The following is a 20,887-nucleotide window of genomic DNA, read 5'->3' on the forward strand; positions in this document are numbered from 1 at the left end:
GGAAAAGTAAAAGGCAGTGCCAGCTACACAAGTTCTTTATTTTGATAAGATGCTTAAGGAATGTCTCAGGAGTTGACTCTTTCATGACTTGTTCTTCCTTCCCTATTTGTCTGTGACAATGATATCTCAAAGTAGGTAGATTTGTAAAGCCTGTACATAAGTGTCATTAGGGGTTGGATGTATAATTTTTTTTCTGATGGTGGCTTATTTCTGAGCTGCTGTGCTTCTATTGGTATCCAGATCATGGTCTCTACAGGTTTTTCTAAGTTAAATTTCTTACCCTGTACTGGGCACTTTGCCTGGAGCTATGTATCAGAGCTGGCAAACAGGATATGGCTGTAGGAAATGTGCTTGTTTCAAGCTTTCTCTTGGGATTCTTCTCTCACAATACAAGAAAAAAATGAAGGGAGAAGAAATAAAAGCACTGTACTCCTGTTCCCTTGCCTTCTCTTCCCCAGATTCTAAATGCACTTGACATGTACCCTGTTTGCCTTCAGCCTGGTTGCACACCAACATCAGGCAGATCTGGTGAGCAAGAAATGAAACTGTGGTTGTCATGCACTTTTAATACTAAATGAGAAGTTCTTGGTGTTCTCTTCCAATTAGAACTCCTGATCTTTGTAGAAAAAGCAAGAACATAATTGATATCATGTTCCTTTAAAAAGGAAAAGAAAGGATAATAAAAAAGCACATGATCCAGGGTTTGGAGTTGTCTTTCTCTTGCTGCCTGCATGTAGACGTTCCACCTGCTTGCTCTGGCAAGACCATCTTCTCTGTCAGCTTCTAACACTTTATGCTAAGTTATAGTTTTTTTCCATCATGCTCAGCCAAATGAGGCTGTTGATATGTTGGGACTACAAGAGATATTCTGAATTGTAGAGAGGGGGGGAAATTACAAAAGCTTATTGCTGGTGCTTGCTCAGATGAGAGAAATCCACTGTAACAGCTGTTGCAGCAGCAGGTCCACTGGCTACTGGTGGAAGGACTGTACTGGAAAATTCCCTGCAATAATATCTTCAAACTAATCCACTGCTTGACAACAGTGTGACTGGTCTATAAATTTTGTGGGTGGCAGTTTAAATTGGTGTTAAATTACTTTATGTGCAAGCAATCAGGTGAAGTAGTTGGGAGAGAGAAGAAATTCTGCAACACAAGAGAGTTCTCTGAAAAAAAGAAAAAATGTTGAGGGGTTGGTACTGTGGAAGCTTCTGAGATAGTTTTTTTTTTTTTATTAACTGGAAGTCAGTGAAAAATGAAGCCCTAGGTATCAGTTGGCTGCAAGTCTGGGAAGGCAATTAAGCAATGGCAAGTCTGGCATCAACTTCCCCACTTCCTACAATTTGCATCTTAGTTAAAGCATCAGGGGCTGGTTTCGTATCTTTTCTGCCTTCCTGTTGCAGTTTGAAGTGCACCTGCACTGACACGTGCAACTGCTTCTACCAGAAATTGATGGTTGAATTTGTGCCTTGTGGTGACAGTTAATGCCAACAGTTACATTGGATGTGAGCGTTGTGCTGGATTTATGGAGCTCGTTTCAGGAAGGACTTAGTGAGCATTGTTATAAGTCAGTCCATTCTTTCCATTAAATAAAGCTGTTCTGGGCAAGCCTTTCCAAACTGGAATTCATCAGTCTCAGATTCATATTGTTTTTGCTTCCTTCCTTTAATCTCTGTTCCATGCTGTGAGGATTGTGTTTGGTTGTTTTTATTTTCCATGGAACCTGAGCAGGCACTGGTTTTTATGAACTGTATGGAAACACTCTGGGACTGGAAAGATGGTCTGTATTTCACCTCAGTGAGGTGAAAGCTTAACCCAGAATGCAGCATCTTCTGTATTCATGTACACACACACACTCCCCTTCAGCTTGTTCTTCTTTAACTGATTATGATACATGAAAACCAGCAATCTGGGTGCTTATCAGTCAGGCTCTTGCAGGCAGCGTCATCTTGTCCAGGGTTTGAAAAATACATTTGTCTTGGGAAAGTGGAAACAATGAAGAACCTTTTCCTGAACTCACACAGGAATAGTTATATCATAACTGTTATTGGCTATCAGTGATGTGCACAATTGTTCCTAGAGGCACAGAAATTGTGATTTATGTTAGTGGTCAGTTAGAAGCTTAGAAAGGTGGTGGTGGGGTTCTCATTGGTTTTTGATTTTTTTTTTTATTTTTTTAATTAATTTGGCTTTGCCCATAGCACACTCTTCAGAGTCTGCTCTTTATTAGTCTCCAGATCAGGGGAAAGGAGTCTGCCTCCTGCTTGTCTTTGTCTTTCAGTCTTCTTCCAGCTTGGCTCTGAACCACCATGGCATCCCTTGACTCCTCTCAGTGGGTCTGCTGGAGCAAGGCCCTCTGGCTTTAGGCCCTTAAACAGTTGATCTTGTGAGATCAAGGCTGCAAAAGAGATGGCAGCCAGAAAATCAACTTGCTGAGTGCATGATAAAGTACAGGAATGCCTTTTTTTTTTTTAAACTCAGTCAAGCTATTCTTAGAGATCATCATGTAATGCTAGATGGGGTAAAATGACTGGAGAAAAAAAAATTAACACAGAACATTGTGGGATTTGCCCTGAGTGTTGTATTTCCATGATGGTAGAGAGAATTTCCAGCATAAATAATGTGTCCAAGCTGACTTTGTGCAAGTAGCAAGGGGCTGGCTGCAGAAGTAAATTCAGAGATGCTTCCACACAGGTTTTCAGAGGTTGTGCTTGTGAAAATTTTACAGTATAGGTGCTGCTAGTGAAGTCTTAATTTATTGAAAAAATAACAAGGTTTTCAGAATTCATATGGAAATGAACCATTAAATTTTGCCTTTAGCTCTGGGATACTTGAAGTCTCTACTAATTTCATATATTTACTCTGATAAAGAGATTTCCCCCTGCTTGGAACCATTTACCTGCTTGATTTTGTGCTCTTCATGTGAGATACTGATACATAATGTGGTGGGTATTGATGATGTAATCTATAAAAGATCAAAAATCTAAAAAGATCACCTTTGCCTAAATATGGATTTAGGCAACTTCCCTATTTAAAATTCAGTTACCTTCCAAATTTTCCGTTGTTTAAATGCTTTGGAATTCCTTTACAAATCTTTCATCCACACATAAATATTTCTTCGCTTTCATAACCAAAAGGTAGGAACTGTGCAGTATTTATTGTACCTTATTTTTCCACTTCATGATTCTCCATTTCATTCAACATAGTGTATAAGATTAGATCTTCAGGTTGTTTTTTTTTTAGATGCTGTCTTTTCCAATTGGCTCATTGTATTCAACGTGTGTCTGAGACTTAATTTAGCCTAAGGGAGTGCAGAGCAGTTCTTTTTGGGTGATTGGGTTTTTTAGGCTGTCCTACATTCTGGATCTTCAGTAGATATTCAGAGGTTTGAACAGGACTTCTTAAATCTCACATCTGCCAAACTTGGGTCAAGTTGTTGCTGCTTGCCTCAGTTTTCAACAGCAAACTGAGCAAATATGAACAAGCACTGTAGGAGGAGTCGGTCATCCCTTTGTTTTCTGAAGGCTTGAAAGGAGTTTGAGTTAATGAAAAGCTGTGTTGATGTCTTCAGCTTGTTAATGATGGAGCAGGGGGTGTAGGTGCACAGTAACTCATCAGTAAGCAGAATTCATATCCCCTGGGCAGTGAGGTGTGGCTCTGATGTGTTGGTGAACGTGTTTGCTTTTGCTTGGTGTAGCTCTGGGCTTTCTGATGTCTTGGCTGTGGCCTGGGGATGTGGGGACCAGACTTGCTGGAGCTGCTGTGGTGGAACGAGTGTGGGCGATGGGAGCCAGGGGAAAACACAGTGGGGCCTGATAGGACTGGCTTGATTTAGCCTCTTACAAGTGGGGCAAGCTTCAAGGATGCAAATTAAAGACCAAACTTGCTTCTAGTGAAAGCAAACTCACTGATGATTCTGGAAATTCTTAAAACGTACTATTTAACACGTCTGATGATTTTGGGCATTTTTGTCTGATGTACATAACAGGAGAGGTTTGGGCCATCAAAGAATCTCTCAGCATATTCATTCATGTTTCCTGAGGATTGTGTGCTTATGCTTGGTACTAAGTCCAGACATCTACAGGAGACTTGAAAATGGGCTTCTGAAAATGTCAGGAAGGCAGCACAGACCCTTGCAAACCTGTCAGTGTCCCAAAGAAGAGCACAGCATTCTTGGGGGTGCTTAGCACATGTCTAATGCAACTGAATTTGGCTTGCCACTGGGTTGCTTAAGTTCCTGCTTGGCAGAAATATTGGTGATTTGGGGGATTTTTTTTCTCTTGCCTTTGTGTTCTTGGATGGTAAGAGAACAAGTGGGTAGAAGGAGATGGGAAGGATAATGGAATAATAAATACAGTGCTGGGTATGAGGAAGGATCAAGAGGTGCTCAGGGATATAGCCTGTCTCTTCCTCTTCCCTCTCAGTCCACTTAAAACTTTCAAGAGATAAGAGCACAGGATGTAATTTAGTCAAGGCTGGAACACAAGCAGTTCCCTCCTTTCCCTCAATAAACATTTGCTTGTTGTCTCAAACCAAGGCGAGAAATACTTGTAATTACCCATCTAGCAAATTCTTCCCCTAAAGGCAATAAAGCAGCTTTCTGACCACGTGTGTTTACTGCTCCTGAGTCATTGTATGTGCCTGGACATATGTTACCTTGCATCTGTGGCTCTGTGAACTTCTCCAGCCTGCATGTTCATCTGAGTTTGTCCTCACAGCCCCTTAGTTAGCACAGAATTGTCCCCACTTTTCCAGTGGTGACCTGAAGCTCACTGTGCTAATGCCACCTCGATGTGGTTGAGGCTGCCCACGATATATCCTACAACGTGTCCCTGTAGGTTTGTGGAGGACACTGCCTACATTCCCTGGATTCCTGTCCAGTGCTCTCCCCAAAGAGAGCTACTTCTTTTGACATAAATTTTCTGCTTTGAAATGTCATGCTTCTGTTTAGCTTTTTCTCTGCCTGTGCTGCGGAAGAGATGTTGATGCACACACCAAGTGCATTATCAAGGGGTTGGAGCTGTAACACTACAGTCCATCACAGAGGGGCCTGGGGCCTCGCCAGCTGGCCAGGGAGAAGATGCATGTTCCTTTGTGTACTTCTTTCTTTTTCTAAAATAGCTTTAGCCTTGTATTTCTGTGATCCAAGTGTACTAATGGAGAAATAGTGCCTTTTTTTTTTTTTTCCTTCCATGAATGGCTATAAAAAGTGCCTTGTAGCAGTTAGTGCCACACAAAGAATTTGTTTTTCTGCTTCCAGAGGGCTTTGGCTTCTCTTGAAAATAGGTAGATTTTCACAGTGAATTTGGCACAGGCTGTTCCCACATCTGGCTTGGTGACCTCGCTGCTCTCCCCTCACCTGATGCATCTCTCACCTGACTGGAAATGGAGTAAAGGAGGGGGTTAGAGAGTGGTTACTAAGCAGCAAGGAAGCAGCATTATGTGTGTGTCAGGTTGAATGAATAGCTTCAGTGTTTGGAGGCACTGAGGAATTTTGGACACACAGTCCAGTGAGTCACAAAAGGTCTTTAGGAGGGAGGCAGGGGGGAGAGGGCAATGTTGGGATACAGCTGGTACTGTTTCAGAAACTTTGTTTGTGCTGAACTTGATATTGCTTGTGACTCTCCTGGGGTCTCCCAGAAACACCAAAATATTTGGACATTGGTCTCAGTATGGGGAAAACATATTGAAGAGTGTCTTATCCTACATAAAGCCTCCTGCTCAGCACAGTCTGGTGCAAACATCTGCAACTGAAGTGGGGATTAGCTGTGTTGGGAAGATCTCCAAGCAGAGCACTACAAGTCAGTGGAGGTTGCCCTTGAGTTTCTGGTAGAGCAGGTTGGTTATATCCCTCCTGGAAGGTAGCAGCCAAGGGAACTGACAGTGGGAAATGGGAATACAGGATCTGCATCACCACCACGCTCCCGGGCATTTTGGTTTGTGGGGGGTTTGTCAGCCAAAGCCCTGAGTGGCACAACTGCAGAAACGAATTCTGACACCACACAAACACATCTGGCAAACCTCTGCACCCCAGGACCCTGGAGAGGCTGCTCAGGTGCTGCTCTGAAGTCGTGGTGCTCTGGCTCTGGGAGAATCTCAGCTATTTCCATGTTCCTCTAGGGAATACATCGGGCTGACCCTGCACCGGCCTGTGGTCGGCATTCCCAGGACTAGAGTAGTTTTCTGTGGGCTGGATCCAGCTTGCTTAACTGTATTTACTTAACTGTGCTCCAAAACATTGGCTCTTGGCTGGTGCCAAGGACCAGTCACCCAAAATGAAGAATCTGTGGTTTGATCTGTTCAGAGGAAAGGCTTCAAGTACAACAGTTTCTGCAAAATTCAAAAGGAGCTGAGTGTCCAGGACTCAGTGAAATAATGCCTTAATTCCTTCATTAAATTTAGACTCAAGCTTGGAAAGGACATGGAGCATCCTCTTAGGCTTTGACTCTCCATTGTACAGACATTGCCTTCTTATCTAATAAATTGTGTTTCATTCTTAATTGTTATTCTTTTGTCTCAGATTTAATGTGTAAATTTCTAAAGAAATGAACAACATAGCTTTTTAGGTTGGACTAAAATATGTTTCTTCCTCCTTTCTCCCAGGAATTCTCAGAAGTGGAGAAAAGAGATCCTCAGGAGCTAGTTGGTAAGTTCACTCAGAAGTGAATATTCACATATTCTTTTCAAACTAGACTTTCTAAACCCTGGTTTGTAAAAAGCACCTTCCCTCTGTCCTGGCAATGCTGTAGTTTCAAATTAATGCCTGCAATGTTTTATCTCACTGGAATGCTTTCAGTGAAGTCTTGTTCTGGGAGAAAGGCACCATGCCTTAAAATATGAAAATAGTTTCATGTAGTATATGTTTAAAACATCTATGTAAAGGGCAGTGTTGGTGCTTTTTGAAATGAGCTTAAACACGATAGAATAGCTTTGTCTAGACACCTCTGTGAAAGCTAGTGGAACCAGGAATGATGACATTTGTTCTGTGGCTTGAAAAACTTATCAAAAGTATCCATATTTAGATATGATCCACTTAAAGATTTATAGCTGCTGTGCTGACAGTGTGCTGCATGTGTTCTAATGGTTACTAAAACTTGATTTTTGTGGCATTTCACTTATTTATTGCACCATTATTAGATTTGGAAAGCCTAGGATTGTCAGCTTGAAATACAAAATCCTCTCTTGGTCTCTGTGGAGCTGTAGAGAAACTGTATTTTATATTTCATCTGTGACTATCTTGAACTGACCCTCTGTTCCTGAGGTTACTAGTACAGTTGTGTGGTATCATGTAATAATATCATTAAAAATTAATGAGTTTGGAAGTTGCTTCATCTCTCAAATCAGTTTGTCAAGGCTCAAGCATGGTATTTCACCTATAAAGTGTGATAAATGTAAATTAAACCAGCAAATACTCACATGCTAAGCTGTGGCTCCCACAGCAGCCATCACTCTGAAGCTTTGGAGTTAAGTTCTTTTCAGTTGGCCTGCCCAGACTTTGCACCAGCCCAAATGTTATATTGGATTTTCAGCCTTTACAGGGCAAAACTGCTTTAACCAGTCTCATCATAAAATGCAACAGAAATGTTTCCATAATCTACTGATCTGCCTCAAAATGCACACTAGAAACATGGGTGAGGCAACAGAATTTGGGGTAAAAAGTAAATAGGAATGTCTGAAAGCCCACTGCCCTTTTAGTCTCTGCTTCACATATGGGTGAAGGTCTGCAGTTGTAAAGCAATGCAGTGGGAAGTCCTTTCTTAGTGAAGGTGTTAGGCTCAGGTTATAATTTTCTTAGTCTCTTCCCCCAGTGAGTGTCCCATCCACAGGAGATCAGAAGTCTGAATCTCAGTTTGTCTCATGATGGCCCAGATTTGCACACAGGCTTAAAATCTGCACAGAGGGCACTGATTAGTGTCACAACTCATGAGTGAACAGTGTTGGTGAGTCTGAGACCTGGATTGAGGTCTCTTTGCACTCTTACCTTTAATATCCTTTCCCAACAGCAGCACACACAGAGCAGTGGGTAGGCTGGCTTTGTGCAGAACCAGGTTATGAGAGGTCAGATACTTGCCATGCTGGATTCTGGAGGTCTGTTGCATTAGACCATATCTTATCTGGCTGAGAAGGAACTGTTGCAAGAGCCCCATGGTTGGTGTAACCTGACAACCACTCCCTTGCTGAAAACTTGGCCTTTCAGAATTAGACTTCTTTAATGGAGAAAGTGCAGAATTTTCTGACATGAAGCAAGTAACTTCCCCCATCTGGAGGACATCTAAAGTTTTGTCTCTCAGTATATGGAAGTCAAAATCATCCTCAGACAGTTTTCCACGATTGATTTTTTTGCATTAAAAACTTGTGGGCCTGCCCTCCTCAGAAGGTAACCTTGCATTTTTCAGTGTCACCTTTATTAAAGTCTATGGTTGTGCAGTTGCTTAAGTACAGAAGAAATGTAGGTTCCTGCCAAAAATCCTGTTTCTGTTTTACCTCCCCCAGATGCATTTTAAAGTCTGTGTGCTCTGAGCTGCTCTGGGAGTGGGAGCCAGCTGAGATCCATCTTCACTGCTCTTTTTTTTTATTGTTTCTTTCTTTTTTCTTCTTTTTTTTTCTCCCCTGTGAGGCTTCCAGCTGGATCCTCTCCATGATCTGCTTAGTGCATGTTAGGTGAGCACTGGAGCTGGCAAAAAGAAAACAGTAGGGATGAGCAGCTGGGAAGGGCATGGTTGTCCTGCCTTATGCTGAAGTAATGATCACATAATCAATGCCTGAAAAGAATGGGAAGGAAAGTTTTAGCCTTAACTGCCCCATGTTTGAGAAGGAAGTACATGTGAAGCTTATTTTGATAGATTTCTACCTCAGCATTGTCCTTTTGGGGTTTTTGTACTGCTCTGAACAGTTCATGGTGCTGGCAGGACATTGCAATTGCTGTTTCCTCCAGCCTTGCAAAATAATACTTTTAGGATGCAGGTATTTTTGCCCTGAAGTTCTTTGCAGCATGGTTGTTTACCTTTTGGACTGTAAGAAGAGTTCTCTGCAGCCCTCAGGATGTCTGAGCGCAAACTCAGTGTTCATGAGAGCAGAAAGTATGGCTGAGTTGCAGGTCTCTTTCTGCATTTCTCAGCCCACGGAGCAGAAAGGGAACTAGTGTCCTTCCATGGATGGGTGACTCACTGGCATGTTGTTGCCTCCAGTTTTTCCCTCTGATTTGGCTGTTCTGGTGCCAGGAAATCAGAAACCCACACACCCTGGTTTATGCCAAGCAGACAGAGTGCCAGAGAATGCAGTTTTAGAGACCAGGCACCACCGGTTTGCATGTCTCAAGGGGAAACCCACGTCCCTCTGATCACCCTTTCCAGGTCTTTCCTTGTTTTTTTTTGCCTAGTGTGACCTTTAGAAACAAACTGGCACCTGAACTGCCTCTAATCCCTTGTGACAGCAAAAAACACAGCATGTAAGTGAACCTTGGGAGTTCTTTATCCTACATGGGGAGCAGCATTACCAGACCTCAGATGATCCACACCTTGGTCTGTCCTGTACACCCATTATACTCTCTATCATTTTGGTTTTCTCTGCACCAGGAAAACATTCCTACCCATCTGTGGGAAACAAAGCTCCTGTGTGCCCTCCATCCATGTCTCCAGCACAGCCTTTGGATTGAGAGCAGTCATTTCCTTCTGGAAGGAAGGGCATGGTTTGTGCTGTGACAACTTCTCTCCTGCTATGCAGATTGTCTCTGTACTGTTGGACATAGGTCAGATAACCCATCTATCTCAAACTGAAGCAGATTTAATGTAGTATTTCCATTTAATTATCTGCCTCACCAAAATATGTCATGCAATTATCCTTCATTGATGACTGAGAGGCTGAATCTTTGCTAGGTACACCCTAAGTGGTGGTGTCCAGCAGCAGGATGCTTTGAGAGGCATTGGCTCCTACTTTCTTGAACCCTCATCTGAATTTTGGGATCTGCTTCATGACCTTAGTTCTTCTTCTGGACTATAAATCTGATTCGGGGAAGATATTTACTTACTGTGAGCCAGAATCTGGGTGTGCCCGGACTGATTAATTGTGCCAACAGCCAACTTCCTGACGTCTCCACTTGGAGATCCTCTAGGCTGGGAGCCTGCAAATCACAGACCAATTAGAGGCTGCAACCAGTGTCACCTGTGACTCATGTGAATTTAAAACTTTGATCTTGGCAGGAATAACAGGATGCACAAAGCAGTTGGATGTATCCGGTGAGGACACACCTTGTTGCTGGCTGTTCATCTGCAGTTACTGCTGTATAGATGTGTTTTCAAAGTCCCAAGGGCAGCTTTACACCAGCATGTTTTATACAGGAGCCTGTGGCCATATATGCAAGTTCCAGGATTATTTTGAATGATCATCCCAGTTGCCCTTTCCTCTATGGAAAGAACTGGTGGAAAGATGCTGCGTAATCAGCCATTCTGCTGTCTGTTAGGGGAGGGAGTTTGAGGGCTGCTGGAGGGCATGGATAATTTGTACTTCCTTACTGTAAATGAGCCCAAAGGCATTAAACTCATCCTTAAACTCACCCTTTTCTTCTTAGTGATGTGGCATCTCAGTCTGGCTGCAATGTGATGAAAGAATTGAGTAATGCTGAATATTTGTGCTCGGTTTGTGAGGTGCACGTATCCTCTGTGCTGACTCAGTGTTCAGCTACGTACAGCTATGGTGGGATTGCAGGAGACAAAGATGCATTAGTTCTAGTTCCTTGTAAACTGTTAAGAGATGCTTTCCCCCATCAGTATGATGTTGATAAATGATGGCTCAAACAAAGGAGGAAGTGAGCACCAAAACCTGAAAGTCATGCATCAAAATATATTGTCTCATTGGGAGCTCTTGTTCTGCCTCCAGTATTATTTGTTTCAAGAGAGCTTTGAATGGGTTACTGAACATTCACTTATGACTTTAACTTTTTTTTGCTGGTTAGACAGAGGTCTTGCCCAGAGTTCCTGAGTTTATGACCCCACAGTTCCCACAAATGTTTTGTTTCTCCGTGGCTCTTCTGGTCATCTGCAAAGACAAGGGAGCCTATGGGATGTCTAGTCTGGAGCTAGGTTTGATTTTTTTGAATTATTTTTTTTTTTAGGTCCTTTCTTTGCCTTAAGAAGTCTGTATTTAGTGGTTGTTTTTATTTTTTAATGTTTCTGCTGATGCTGTGAATCTCTTAAGCCATTAATCAGCTTTCACCTTTCCCAGCAAGCCTAGTGTGCCGTGTATTATGTTCCTGTCTTTGAGTTCCTGAAGCTCTAATTAAACCAGAGGCTTCCCCATCCCACCAGCATCTGTAACCTATAACAAATGTCTGCCTTGTTGTCAGGGAGCTCCCTTTGCCTGCCTTTCTGTTGGGGCTCTGGCAAGCTTTCCTTCTTCCTTAGAGGCACCCTCTTAGTAAATGCCAAAGGACACTTTTTGTTCCTTACTGGCAGCTGCTGAAGAATTTAACCCTCAACAGCATCTTGATCAAACAGAATGAGTGGTCGCCTGCCAGCTTTGCATCTCCAAAGGATGTTGTCCTTAGTGCTTCACATTTTTACAAAAGACATGGAAACTGTAGTAGCACTGATCATGTGTAGTGTTGCTTATCTGTAGCCCCAGCTCTCCTGGGTTCCAACACCGGTGTCTGTCCTTTGGGCCCTTCTGGCCTTTATTCAGAGTTGCTGAGCTCAGTGAGCTGGAGCTGCAGTTCAGGCAGCTTCTGCTGAGCAGTGTATAGCTGAGGAGCTGACTTGGTTGATATGACCTCTGTGCTGCTGTCAGGTCTCTTATCCACTGTAGACCAACTCTGGAATGTGTTCCCTGTACAAACTATGCTTGAAAACAGTCCCAGCTGCTTAAAGGTGGCACAAATCTCTGCTCCAAGACTTGGCTAGATAACTGCCTGGGTTTCCCATAATAGTGGGAAAGTAGCAAGCAATAGTGGGAAGCACAGCAGTTTCTTTTGCTGATAACTCTGTAAACTAATCTTTAGAGGGCAATCAGGTACTTTAATAGTATATCCCAACACAAACAGCTATAGAAATCTGGCAGACTGTGCTGGTCTGTTCCCAGTCCTGCAGAACGAGTTGTTCCTTCTCCCAGTAGTCTGTCTCTGTAAGCAGAGATCAAAGTGCCTGTTAAGGAAATGTTAACTTAGGGATGAAATGTAATTTCTTGTGGTTAATTCCTGACAGCCCTGGGGATGGTTGTTCCCTCCTTGAACCATTTAGGTTCATCTAGGTATGTCTTGATCTAAATAGGACCCAAAGTGATTACCTCCCCCAAAATGGCAAAGAGCCAGGCTGCATAGAGTTGATCCTGTGATCCTCCACATGCATGGTCTGATCCTCTCTCCAAGAGTGTCCTGGCACAGGCTTTGGCAGAGACTCCAGGTTACTGCACTGTTCAGAGCAGGACCTGAAGGTGTGTATGGGAGACCTGGAGTAGTGCAGGGTTGGGTGTGTGGTGCACAGTGCAGGGGTTTAGGGATCCATGCCATGACCCAACCTTTATTCCTCTGAAGATTCTTTGCTTTTGAGGATCTTATCAACAGTTGCAGCTGGAGTGGAAGTAGCTTAGCTTTTACATTTCCATTTGGGGATGAAGGGACCCCTGAAAATGAAGCTTTAAGCATGGGTATGACACAGAACCACAGCTGGAGGTAGTTATCAATAAAACAAGCATCTCGTCCCTCTTATAATGATGTAGCCTTTAGATTAGTTGCTTCTTGCTCAGCATCTTGAAAACACCACGATTACCAGTTGGCAGCATTCCCATTACCTTTGCCTGTTGATTCCCAATGACAGAGTGGTGCCAGCAGGGACATAAAACAATTTAATGACTTGCATGGCTGAAACTCCCTTCAGTACTGCCAGAACTCATGCCCACATTGCTCTCTCCAGCTTCTTTTTCAGAGAGAGTGCGGAACATGTCTCCAGATGAGATCAAAATCCCTCCTGAGCCTCCTGGCAGATGTTCTAACCAGTTGCAGGTTGGTATAAGTCCACTTCATTCTTTTTAAAGGCTTGTAATTCAGAAGGGAGAGGGGATGTTTGGGACCTCTGCTCAGTATTTTTGCACAAGGCAAAACTCCAGTATTAAAGCTGGGTTTTACCACACCGAGTTTATGAATGCACTGTGTTAATGCTTTAGGCTTTACAGCAGTTCTAGTTTAGGAATACCAGAGTAGCTTTGAGCTGTTTTCCAGTCTCTGTGGGTTATTTATGCTTTAAAACAGCTCTTGGTCCCACAGAAGCAATGTTTACTGTGAAGGCTGCTTTCCTCTTACCTCAGCAAATCCAGCTCTGTAGAAAAGAACAAATCATTGTTTTCCATACAAGCCCAAGAATCCCCTAAACTGGAATAGATGAGGCAGCAATGACTGGATTCCTTTTCCACCTACATCTCTCTGGATGATAAACATTTAGAGGGAAGGCTGGTAACTTAGAGGCAACAAAACAAGACAGATGCATGTCTTCTCCAGTGCACACCCAGATAGTTGCAGTGGCCAACTTTGCAGTAACCTGCTGTCTTCTCCTCCTCATGGAGTGCAAATGAAAAGAGCAGGGACTGCTGTTTCCTACCACCCATTTGAGTTTTATGTCCAGTTTTCCGCCCAGTAGAAATACAAGTAAAGAATCACTTCTGGAATGCTCTATAAAGTAGCTCCTAATGTGCAGTGGTGATTCAGAGTGACTCACCATCCAGATGATGCTTTCTTCTTCTCCACACAGTGTACCTGGGCACACCCATCCCTCCTCTGGTGCTGTAGGAGGATTTTACTGTTCTGACATCAATGAACTGGGGTGCGTTAGATCTGAAGAATGCACAGAGCTTGAGAGAGTAGACAGAATAAAGCAGAATTTTCCCCCTTGCACAGCAGTTTACTGTTTAAATCAAAGGAGAACTTGTCCTCTGTTAGCAGGTCAAACCACATCTTAGAGCACTTTGAGCAAGGAGATGGGATTGTTCCTCAGAGATGCAAAATGTTCTGGGCTTTTCACTGGTGACTTGCTCTTTTGTCAAATTCTTCCTCTAATAAACTGTATCTTGAACTCTGCCAAAGGGAGTATTTCTTATTAGAAAGTTGACTGAGTAGTTCCCCATCTGTGGACTTTGTGAACCATATTGCTGCTCCATGGGGAGGGGCCAAAAGGGAACACCTATTCAATCACTTCTACTCCCCAGATTCACCTTTTTGCAGTTGTTCCTTCAAGCCTCACAATGTGTGTGCTGGATGTGGAGATTGTGTGATTTCCTCTTGCTGATTTTGTGACAACTTGATGAAAATTTATCTTACAAAGTTTTTTTTTAAGGTTGTTGAAATAGGAGTTTCATATCAGCTCTTAACAATCCTCCTTTATTCAAGCTTCAGCAAGCCCTCAGACAATAATCAGTTCTGTGTTTGAGTTGACTGTCCAGGGAGGGAGACATGAACTGACTTATCCAGAAGCAACAAAGGCAAATTGACTCAGCTCTCCAATCGTGAAAGAGTGAAGGCCCAGCCTCTGATCTTGTTTAATATGAGAAATTTCTGTCCTAAAGAAAAGATGACAGAAATTACTGAGGATATTCTCCTGCTAGTACCACTTAACTCCATGTTCCATCTGACAGTTCCTGCCTTTGCTGTCAGCATCACTAGAGTAGGAATACTTTTAAGTACTTTTATCCACCTTGCTGAGGAAGAAAAAAATCATGTTTGATTTGAAAGCTTTTAGTCTCTGGAGAGTAGACTGCTTGACATTTCCAATCTAATTTAAAGTTGCCTTTTGCAGCGGCTTGGGACTTCAGTAAGTTATCCCCAGGCTTTGTAACTATGTGAGTGATCTGCAAAGAGGAGCTGATTCCATCTGGCTGGTCACTTGTACCAAAGCAGGGATTTACAAGTGCATTGTTCCCAAGAGTGTTTGGCTGCCAGTGGGCACCACCAGCAATCCCTGATGATCACACTGGGTTTAGTTCTCCAGCAGAACTTGGCTCTGTTCATCTGTTACCCAGGCAGAGCCATGAGCTTTGCCTTCTGGGCAGTGTGTAGCCCAGCACACCTGAGTCTGAAGGTGGGTGTGGTGGTTCCTGCAATCTGTGGGAGAACCTCAGTGGATTTGAGAACTGGCTTCTGCTCTACAGTCATGTCTATAAAGGGAAATAACAGACTGGGAAGGAGAAGCCTGTGCTACTGCCTTATAGGCAAATCTTTAATCACTGAAGCCTTCAGTAAGTACAAATATCAATTCCTTTACCAATCCAGACAGTTCATGTAGCTACTTCAGACCTTAAAGGAGAAAGTGTCTATTAACCAGCCTTTGGAAGGGGTGGAACCCTTGCTCCACTCAAGGGAGGTCACTGGTTCAGTTGGCTTGTTTCCACATGTACACTTTTGTTAGTCAGCTGTTGTGCTGCTCCTTTTCTTACTGGCTCACCCTGTAATCTTTCTCCTGTAGGATAAAATTCAAAAGCTGTATGAGAGGAAAGTGAAAGAGGGCATGGATATGAACTACATCATCCAGAGGAAAAAGGAGTTTCGCAACCCCAGGTGAGCCACCATCTTCTCCTGTGTGACCAAAGCACCACAGAGCAAATGCCAAGAATATCCTCTTTGTTGGAGTTGTAGCAGAAAAAGGATCCTGAGCAAGAAGGACTACTGCTTACAAACAAATAGTGTCTCTCTCATTTTTGTGACTGAAACAGTAAAACTCTTCTTTGTGTTCTGGGAGACAACAGCAAGTGTTGGTGTGATGGTTAGATTTTAAATGTGAACACTTTGGATGAGTGAAGTATTTTAGAAGATGTGTCTGTTCTGGGAGCTGGGAGATGTTTGGGGGAAGTGGTAAATACTGTGGTTAACGGGATGCCACATCCATCATAGCAGGCATACCTTCCCTGGTTCTGATTTCACTCTTGCAGTGTGAAGAGGTGACAAATTCTCTTTCTACCAACACATCTGAAAGGCTTCTGTTTATTTCTGCCTCTGGTTCTGTTCTGAACTCCTGTTTTTCCTTTGCAGCATCTATGAAAAGCTGATCCAGTTTTGTTCCATTGATGAACTTGGTACAAATTATCCAAAGGTGAGGTGCAGTGCTTTTGGCTGGAAAGGGAGTGGGTAAGAGATAATAGAGAGGTGTAAAGTCTTACCTGAGGCTTTCTTGAGCCTGCTTGCTTAGAGGTCCTTTAAGGGAACTTCAGTTTGAGACTCTGCATTGAAGTGAACATTTTTGTGTGGCACTGAGCCTCAGTGCCTCCAACTTTGCTGTAATGGTGCTGAACAAAAACTGCTGAAGTGTGTAGGTATAAAGGAAACTCCTCAAGGGGGACTGAAGCTGAGCAGCAGAAAAATGCATGACTTATCCCAGCATACTTGTGGCTTCAGAGCTTTTCCTTCATTCACAACAGAACGTGGTCCCATAAAAGAAGGTCTGATGTGATCTTTGGTATACAAGAAGAAATCAGTCATGATTATCATCAGAGAACAGAAATGCCTTAAACATTTTTGAACTGGGTTTTGTGTCTCTGTGGAAATAGCCCTAATCTGACTTATTTTTTTTCTTTAGGACATGTTTGACCCTCATGGCTGGTCAGAGGATTCGTATTACGAGGCACTAGGTAATTCCAGGAAGTCTGTCCTTTTTTGTCCTAGCTTAGGTCTTTGTGTTTTGTACTTAATTAACTGCACTGGAGTCCCCACTTCCTTTATAAATGAGAAGTCATCACATGCTGCTCTTTAACGACTTCATTCTGGTTGGATGTGCCTGAATGTTATTGATGCTTCATCAGTTTGGAAAGAAAGCCTTTTCATTTAAATTGGTTCTTCAGTGTTTTCACCTCTTAAATCATTAATTTAGTGCTGCAATGTTTTGATTAAAGAGCAGTAGTTACTTTCATGGCAGTTTAATTTTCTATACAGAATTTGAAGGTTTGGATTGTTTCTGATGGGAAGTGAGTGAGAGAGAGCTGTGGGTTTTTACTGTTCTTAGTGCTTCACTTCTTCTGATCTTTCTCAGCCAAAGCCCAGAAGATTGAAATGGACAAACTGGAGAAGGCCAAGAAGGAACGCACAAAGGTAGCCCCTCAAAACCAAAAGAGATGGAGGTGCAGGGGTTTTGTTTCTTTGCCTGCTGAAGTTCCTTTTGTTGCTCTGCCCTTTCTGTGCTAACACTGCTTGTTTTTCCCTGGTTCTCTCCTTTCTCCTTGCATGTCCTTTCCCGAGCTGCACAGATTGTTTGCCCTTCCTTATAGGTCCATTCCTCTGGGTTGTTTATTCCACTGGATTTCCTGCTGGTTTGTCAGTATTTTTAAACCAGAGCTCTAGAAATGGTATTCAGTAGACCAGATAAAGGCAAGATAATGCATAAAGAACAACTTTTTTCTTAATCTCTGACATTTTGCCTGGTGGCATAGCCTAGTTACAGCTTAATTTCCTCACTGTATCTCGATGTGAGACAATATCTGCTTTCTGTTCTTGATATTGCCTTCTTGTATCTGATTTCCAGAAATATTGGACCTATTTTAGCTTTGTGCATTTTGTGACAAGCCCAGCTAATCTTATAGACGCCCCAAAAAGAACACAGACAGGCTTTGAAAGATTTTATTCCTGTCCTGTATTGCCTTTAAGCCAGTGGCTGGCATGAGAAAACTGTCTGATGTTAGAGATTGCCATCTAACCTTGCAGAAGGCTCCCTCCATATTCGGTGGAGGGTTTTTTTGTGCAGTGCATGCTCTGTCTTGCTGCTTGTTTTGGTTTTTTGCACAGTAACCCAGGCATCTCATTACATCCTTGCCCATGTCTGCAGTTTTGAGGCTGCAGTGCTGTTGTGGCTCTTGTTGCCAGGTTTCCTGCCATGATGCAGTCGCAGTAAATTGTGCAAGTAGGGGCTTGTCTTGCATGTTTCTTAAAGAAAAAAGGATAAGAACTTCTGACTGTATAAATACAGTGTTTAATGGCCAGGATGTATCCTGTCTGAGCTGTATCAAATCCCAGTTGACACACACATTTTTATTGCATCAGATTTAGGAGCTGGGTTGTAGAAATCCTTAATTCTCATGGCTTCAGTACACTCTGGCCTGAGGTCTGTATCTGTCTTTCTGCATGATGGGCAGCTCAGAGGCCAATGTCTTACATCACATTAAAGCTGTTTTTAAAAAACATAGGTGCTGTGGGTTAAAGAAAGGCTGTGTATCTTAACACTTCTTTTTTTTTTATCTTCTCTTTTTCCTATGTGTCTCTCCCTTCCCAGATTGAATTTGTGACTGGCACTAAAAAGGGTACAACAACAAGCGCCACTTCTACAACCACCACAACAGCCAGTACCACTGTGGGAGGTAAAGAACAGTTGGGATTGTACCAGTTAAGCTGCAGTAATGCTGGGATTAGTGCTTCCTGGAAACCTGAAGGCTCCTTACTGATTGTGTATATAATGCAAGAGTGTGTTTTTTCTAGGGGTTGTTGGACTAGCTTTCCTCTAGTCCCTGTATTCCAGGTCTTCCCTTCTGGAATGAAAGACCAGAGCCAGGTGGGATAGTGAGGTGATTTATTAGTGTGTCAAGAAACCTGCTACTGTCTGTGGTTGTAGAGTATTCTTGGGACTGATATATCTCAAGAGGTTTGGAAAGACTGAAAATCACTCTCGTGCCTACAGCCTGCATTTTAAACTGAGGGGAAGGGAGAAAAAACACTGGAGGCTGATGAGTGTCCTGTGCCTGTAGCTGAGCAACTGGGATACATGTGCTCTGTTAAAATTAACTATGCTCTGGGGCAGGGATGATCCTGGCTCCCATTTGGCTGGAGCTCAGGTGTGCAGTTCCACTTTGACTCTCGAGGTACAAAGTTGTCTTTCCTCCTCACCACTTAGTGCCCATGTATCCTGAAATTAATGTGAGGGGAAGTTGTCTAGGATATTAAGGGTTGGCCAGTCAGGGTGTTAAGGAGGGACTGGTGACCTTTAACATAATGCTAATCCTCATTTGCTTGATTTAATCAAATTCACAGATGCCCAGAAGAGGAAGAGCAAGTGGGACTCTGCCATCCCCGTAACAACGATAGCTCAGCCCACCATCCTCACCACCACTGCCACACTGCCAGGGGTTGTCACAGTGACAACCAGCGCGAGTGGATCCAAAACCACGGTGATATCAGCTGTGGGCACCATTGTGAAAAAGGCCAAGCAGTGACTGGTGTGCTGGGCCTGGATTTTTGGACTTGTTTATCATTGAAGCCATTGTTCTCAGAAGGGAGGGGTAGCTTTCGCTTTTGGTAAAGGATGGCAAGATTCTTTGGAGCAGACCACAGTTCCCCTTTGGAAGACTGGGGGCAGGAGCAGGAGCAGGCATGCCAGCTGTGTGCCCACAGGAATGGACCTCTGCCCACAATGCCTCTGCCTTTGCTTGCTGTGGGAAGAACCAGCCTGTGTGTTGTGCTGGAGGAAGGTGGTATCTGGAGTCAGCTTGTAAAAGTTCGCTTATTAATTACTGCATTAGGGTCTTACCTACTTGCAAGTTTGGTTTAGGGGGCAAAAAAAAAAAAATAAAATAAAAGGGCAAGTAGTACAGGACTATCTGTGTTATCCTTGTGTGTTCCAGGTCGTGCTCCAGGCTTGCAGCCTGTGATAGGTGCTGCCCTCTGTACTCCTGCTCAATTCTGAGGGAGTTAAAGCAGAGACAACTGCTCAGTGTCCATGTTCAGATGTGTAGCAGAGACCTGAAGCAATCTACATCTGTGAATGTAGGCTCACCCTTTGTCCCAGCACTGCCATCTGTACCCCTGTGCTCTCTGTGTAGATCTTGGTGACCACGTGTGAAGTTGTTGAACTGTTGAGGGAACTGTGCTGGAACAGTCCTGTTATCGTCTCTCAAGGATGAAGATTTCTATGCAGAACCCTTAAGCTGTAGAGGTTTGATCTGTGAACTCATTTGCAAAGACCTGTTCAAAAAATACTTCCATTGCCACGGAATGAGATTGGACAGCAGATAAGCAGAGGAGAGTGTCTGATCCTAATTGTGATGTTGTCAGTCTTTGTACTAGCTCGTGATGTTCTGTGAATGCACACATGGCAGTTACTGCTTGCTCCACTGTTGTAATAAAGTATTTTCAGTTGAAAATTTTATTGTATAAAAATTTAAAAGTCTATAAAAAAACCTGGTGTCATTCATGTGTCTGCATTTCTGTTAAGGTAAATTCCTGCCCAGGGCCTGTTTTTTCTAGTGCTCAAGCAGTGATAGGAGAGATGTTTGCCAGATCAGTAGAAGTGTAAATTTCTGACAATTCAGTGGGGTTTTTTTTCAGTTTTTTATGTAACTTAATGTCACTCTTGATCAAGACTTTGCATTTATGGAGACTTAAGGTAGAAATAAGGGGTCAATATTCTGCTTTTAGATAATTTTAAAAGATGTTAAACACTTTGTCCTAGCAGTCATTTTACCTTTAAAAAAAGCATCTGCATATCCAGAAATGCTCACGGGAGATAAACCAGGGGACTGATGGAACTATAGCGTGGAGAGTTGGGGAGATGGTGGAGTCACTCTTTTAAAGCAATAAAATATTCAAAGGCATGAAAATAGTAAGATTGAAACATCTCTGTTTAATTTTTTTTTTGCATTGGGCTGCTGACTTGACTCCTGCAAGCTTGGATGAAGAGAAAACTTCCTGAGCTCTTGCTGAGGTGTGCTGAGCACAGTTGCCATGGGGCACCTGGAACAGCAGTTTCCAAACTGGCTTATGCAAGAGTCCTGCAGGACTGAGCTGGGTCTGGCAGCTCCTGAGCTCCCAGGACTCGGTGTTTGCTGTCTGCAGCTTGAAATATGGGCACAGTTTGGTTTTTGTTTTTTTCTCTCTCTATTCAAAAAGTTGGAGTGGAGATGCCAACCCTTGTGTAACAAATTTGCAACCAGTAGCTCACTG

At 43.1% G+C, this 20,887-nt stretch overlaps 1 protein-coding gene across 1 annotated transcript in view; it reads left to right on the top strand.

The window, feature by feature from the left end:
- SAP30BP (SAP30 binding protein) overlaps positions 1 to 19,598 on the top strand; it is a 29,330-nt gene extending 9,732 nt beyond the window's left edge. Inside the window, 8 exon segments of the mRNA XM_051797851.1 lie at positions 6,601 to 6,643; positions 12,900 to 12,988; positions 15,438 to 15,529; positions 16,001 to 16,061; positions 16,545 to 16,596; positions 16,995 to 17,053; positions 18,228 to 18,312; positions 18,980 to 19,598. Of these exon segments, the coding sequence (XP_051653811.1) occupies positions 6,601 to 6,643; positions 12,900 to 12,988; positions 15,438 to 15,529; positions 16,001 to 16,061; positions 16,545 to 16,596; positions 16,995 to 17,053; positions 18,228 to 18,312; positions 18,980 to 19,161 (663 nt within the window). The 3' untranslated portion in view covers positions 19,162 to 19,598.
- Positions 19,599 to 20,887: the final 1,289 nt, after the last annotated feature.

This window comes from Manacus candei, unplaced genomic scaffold (assembly GCF_025592945.1).
Source record: "Manacus candei isolate 608988 ecotype Guabito, Panama unplaced genomic scaffold, ASM2559294v1 h1tg000047l, whole genome shotgun sequence".
Classification (NCBI taxonomy): Eukaryota; Metazoa; Chordata; class Aves; order Passeriformes; family Pipridae; genus Manacus; species Manacus candei.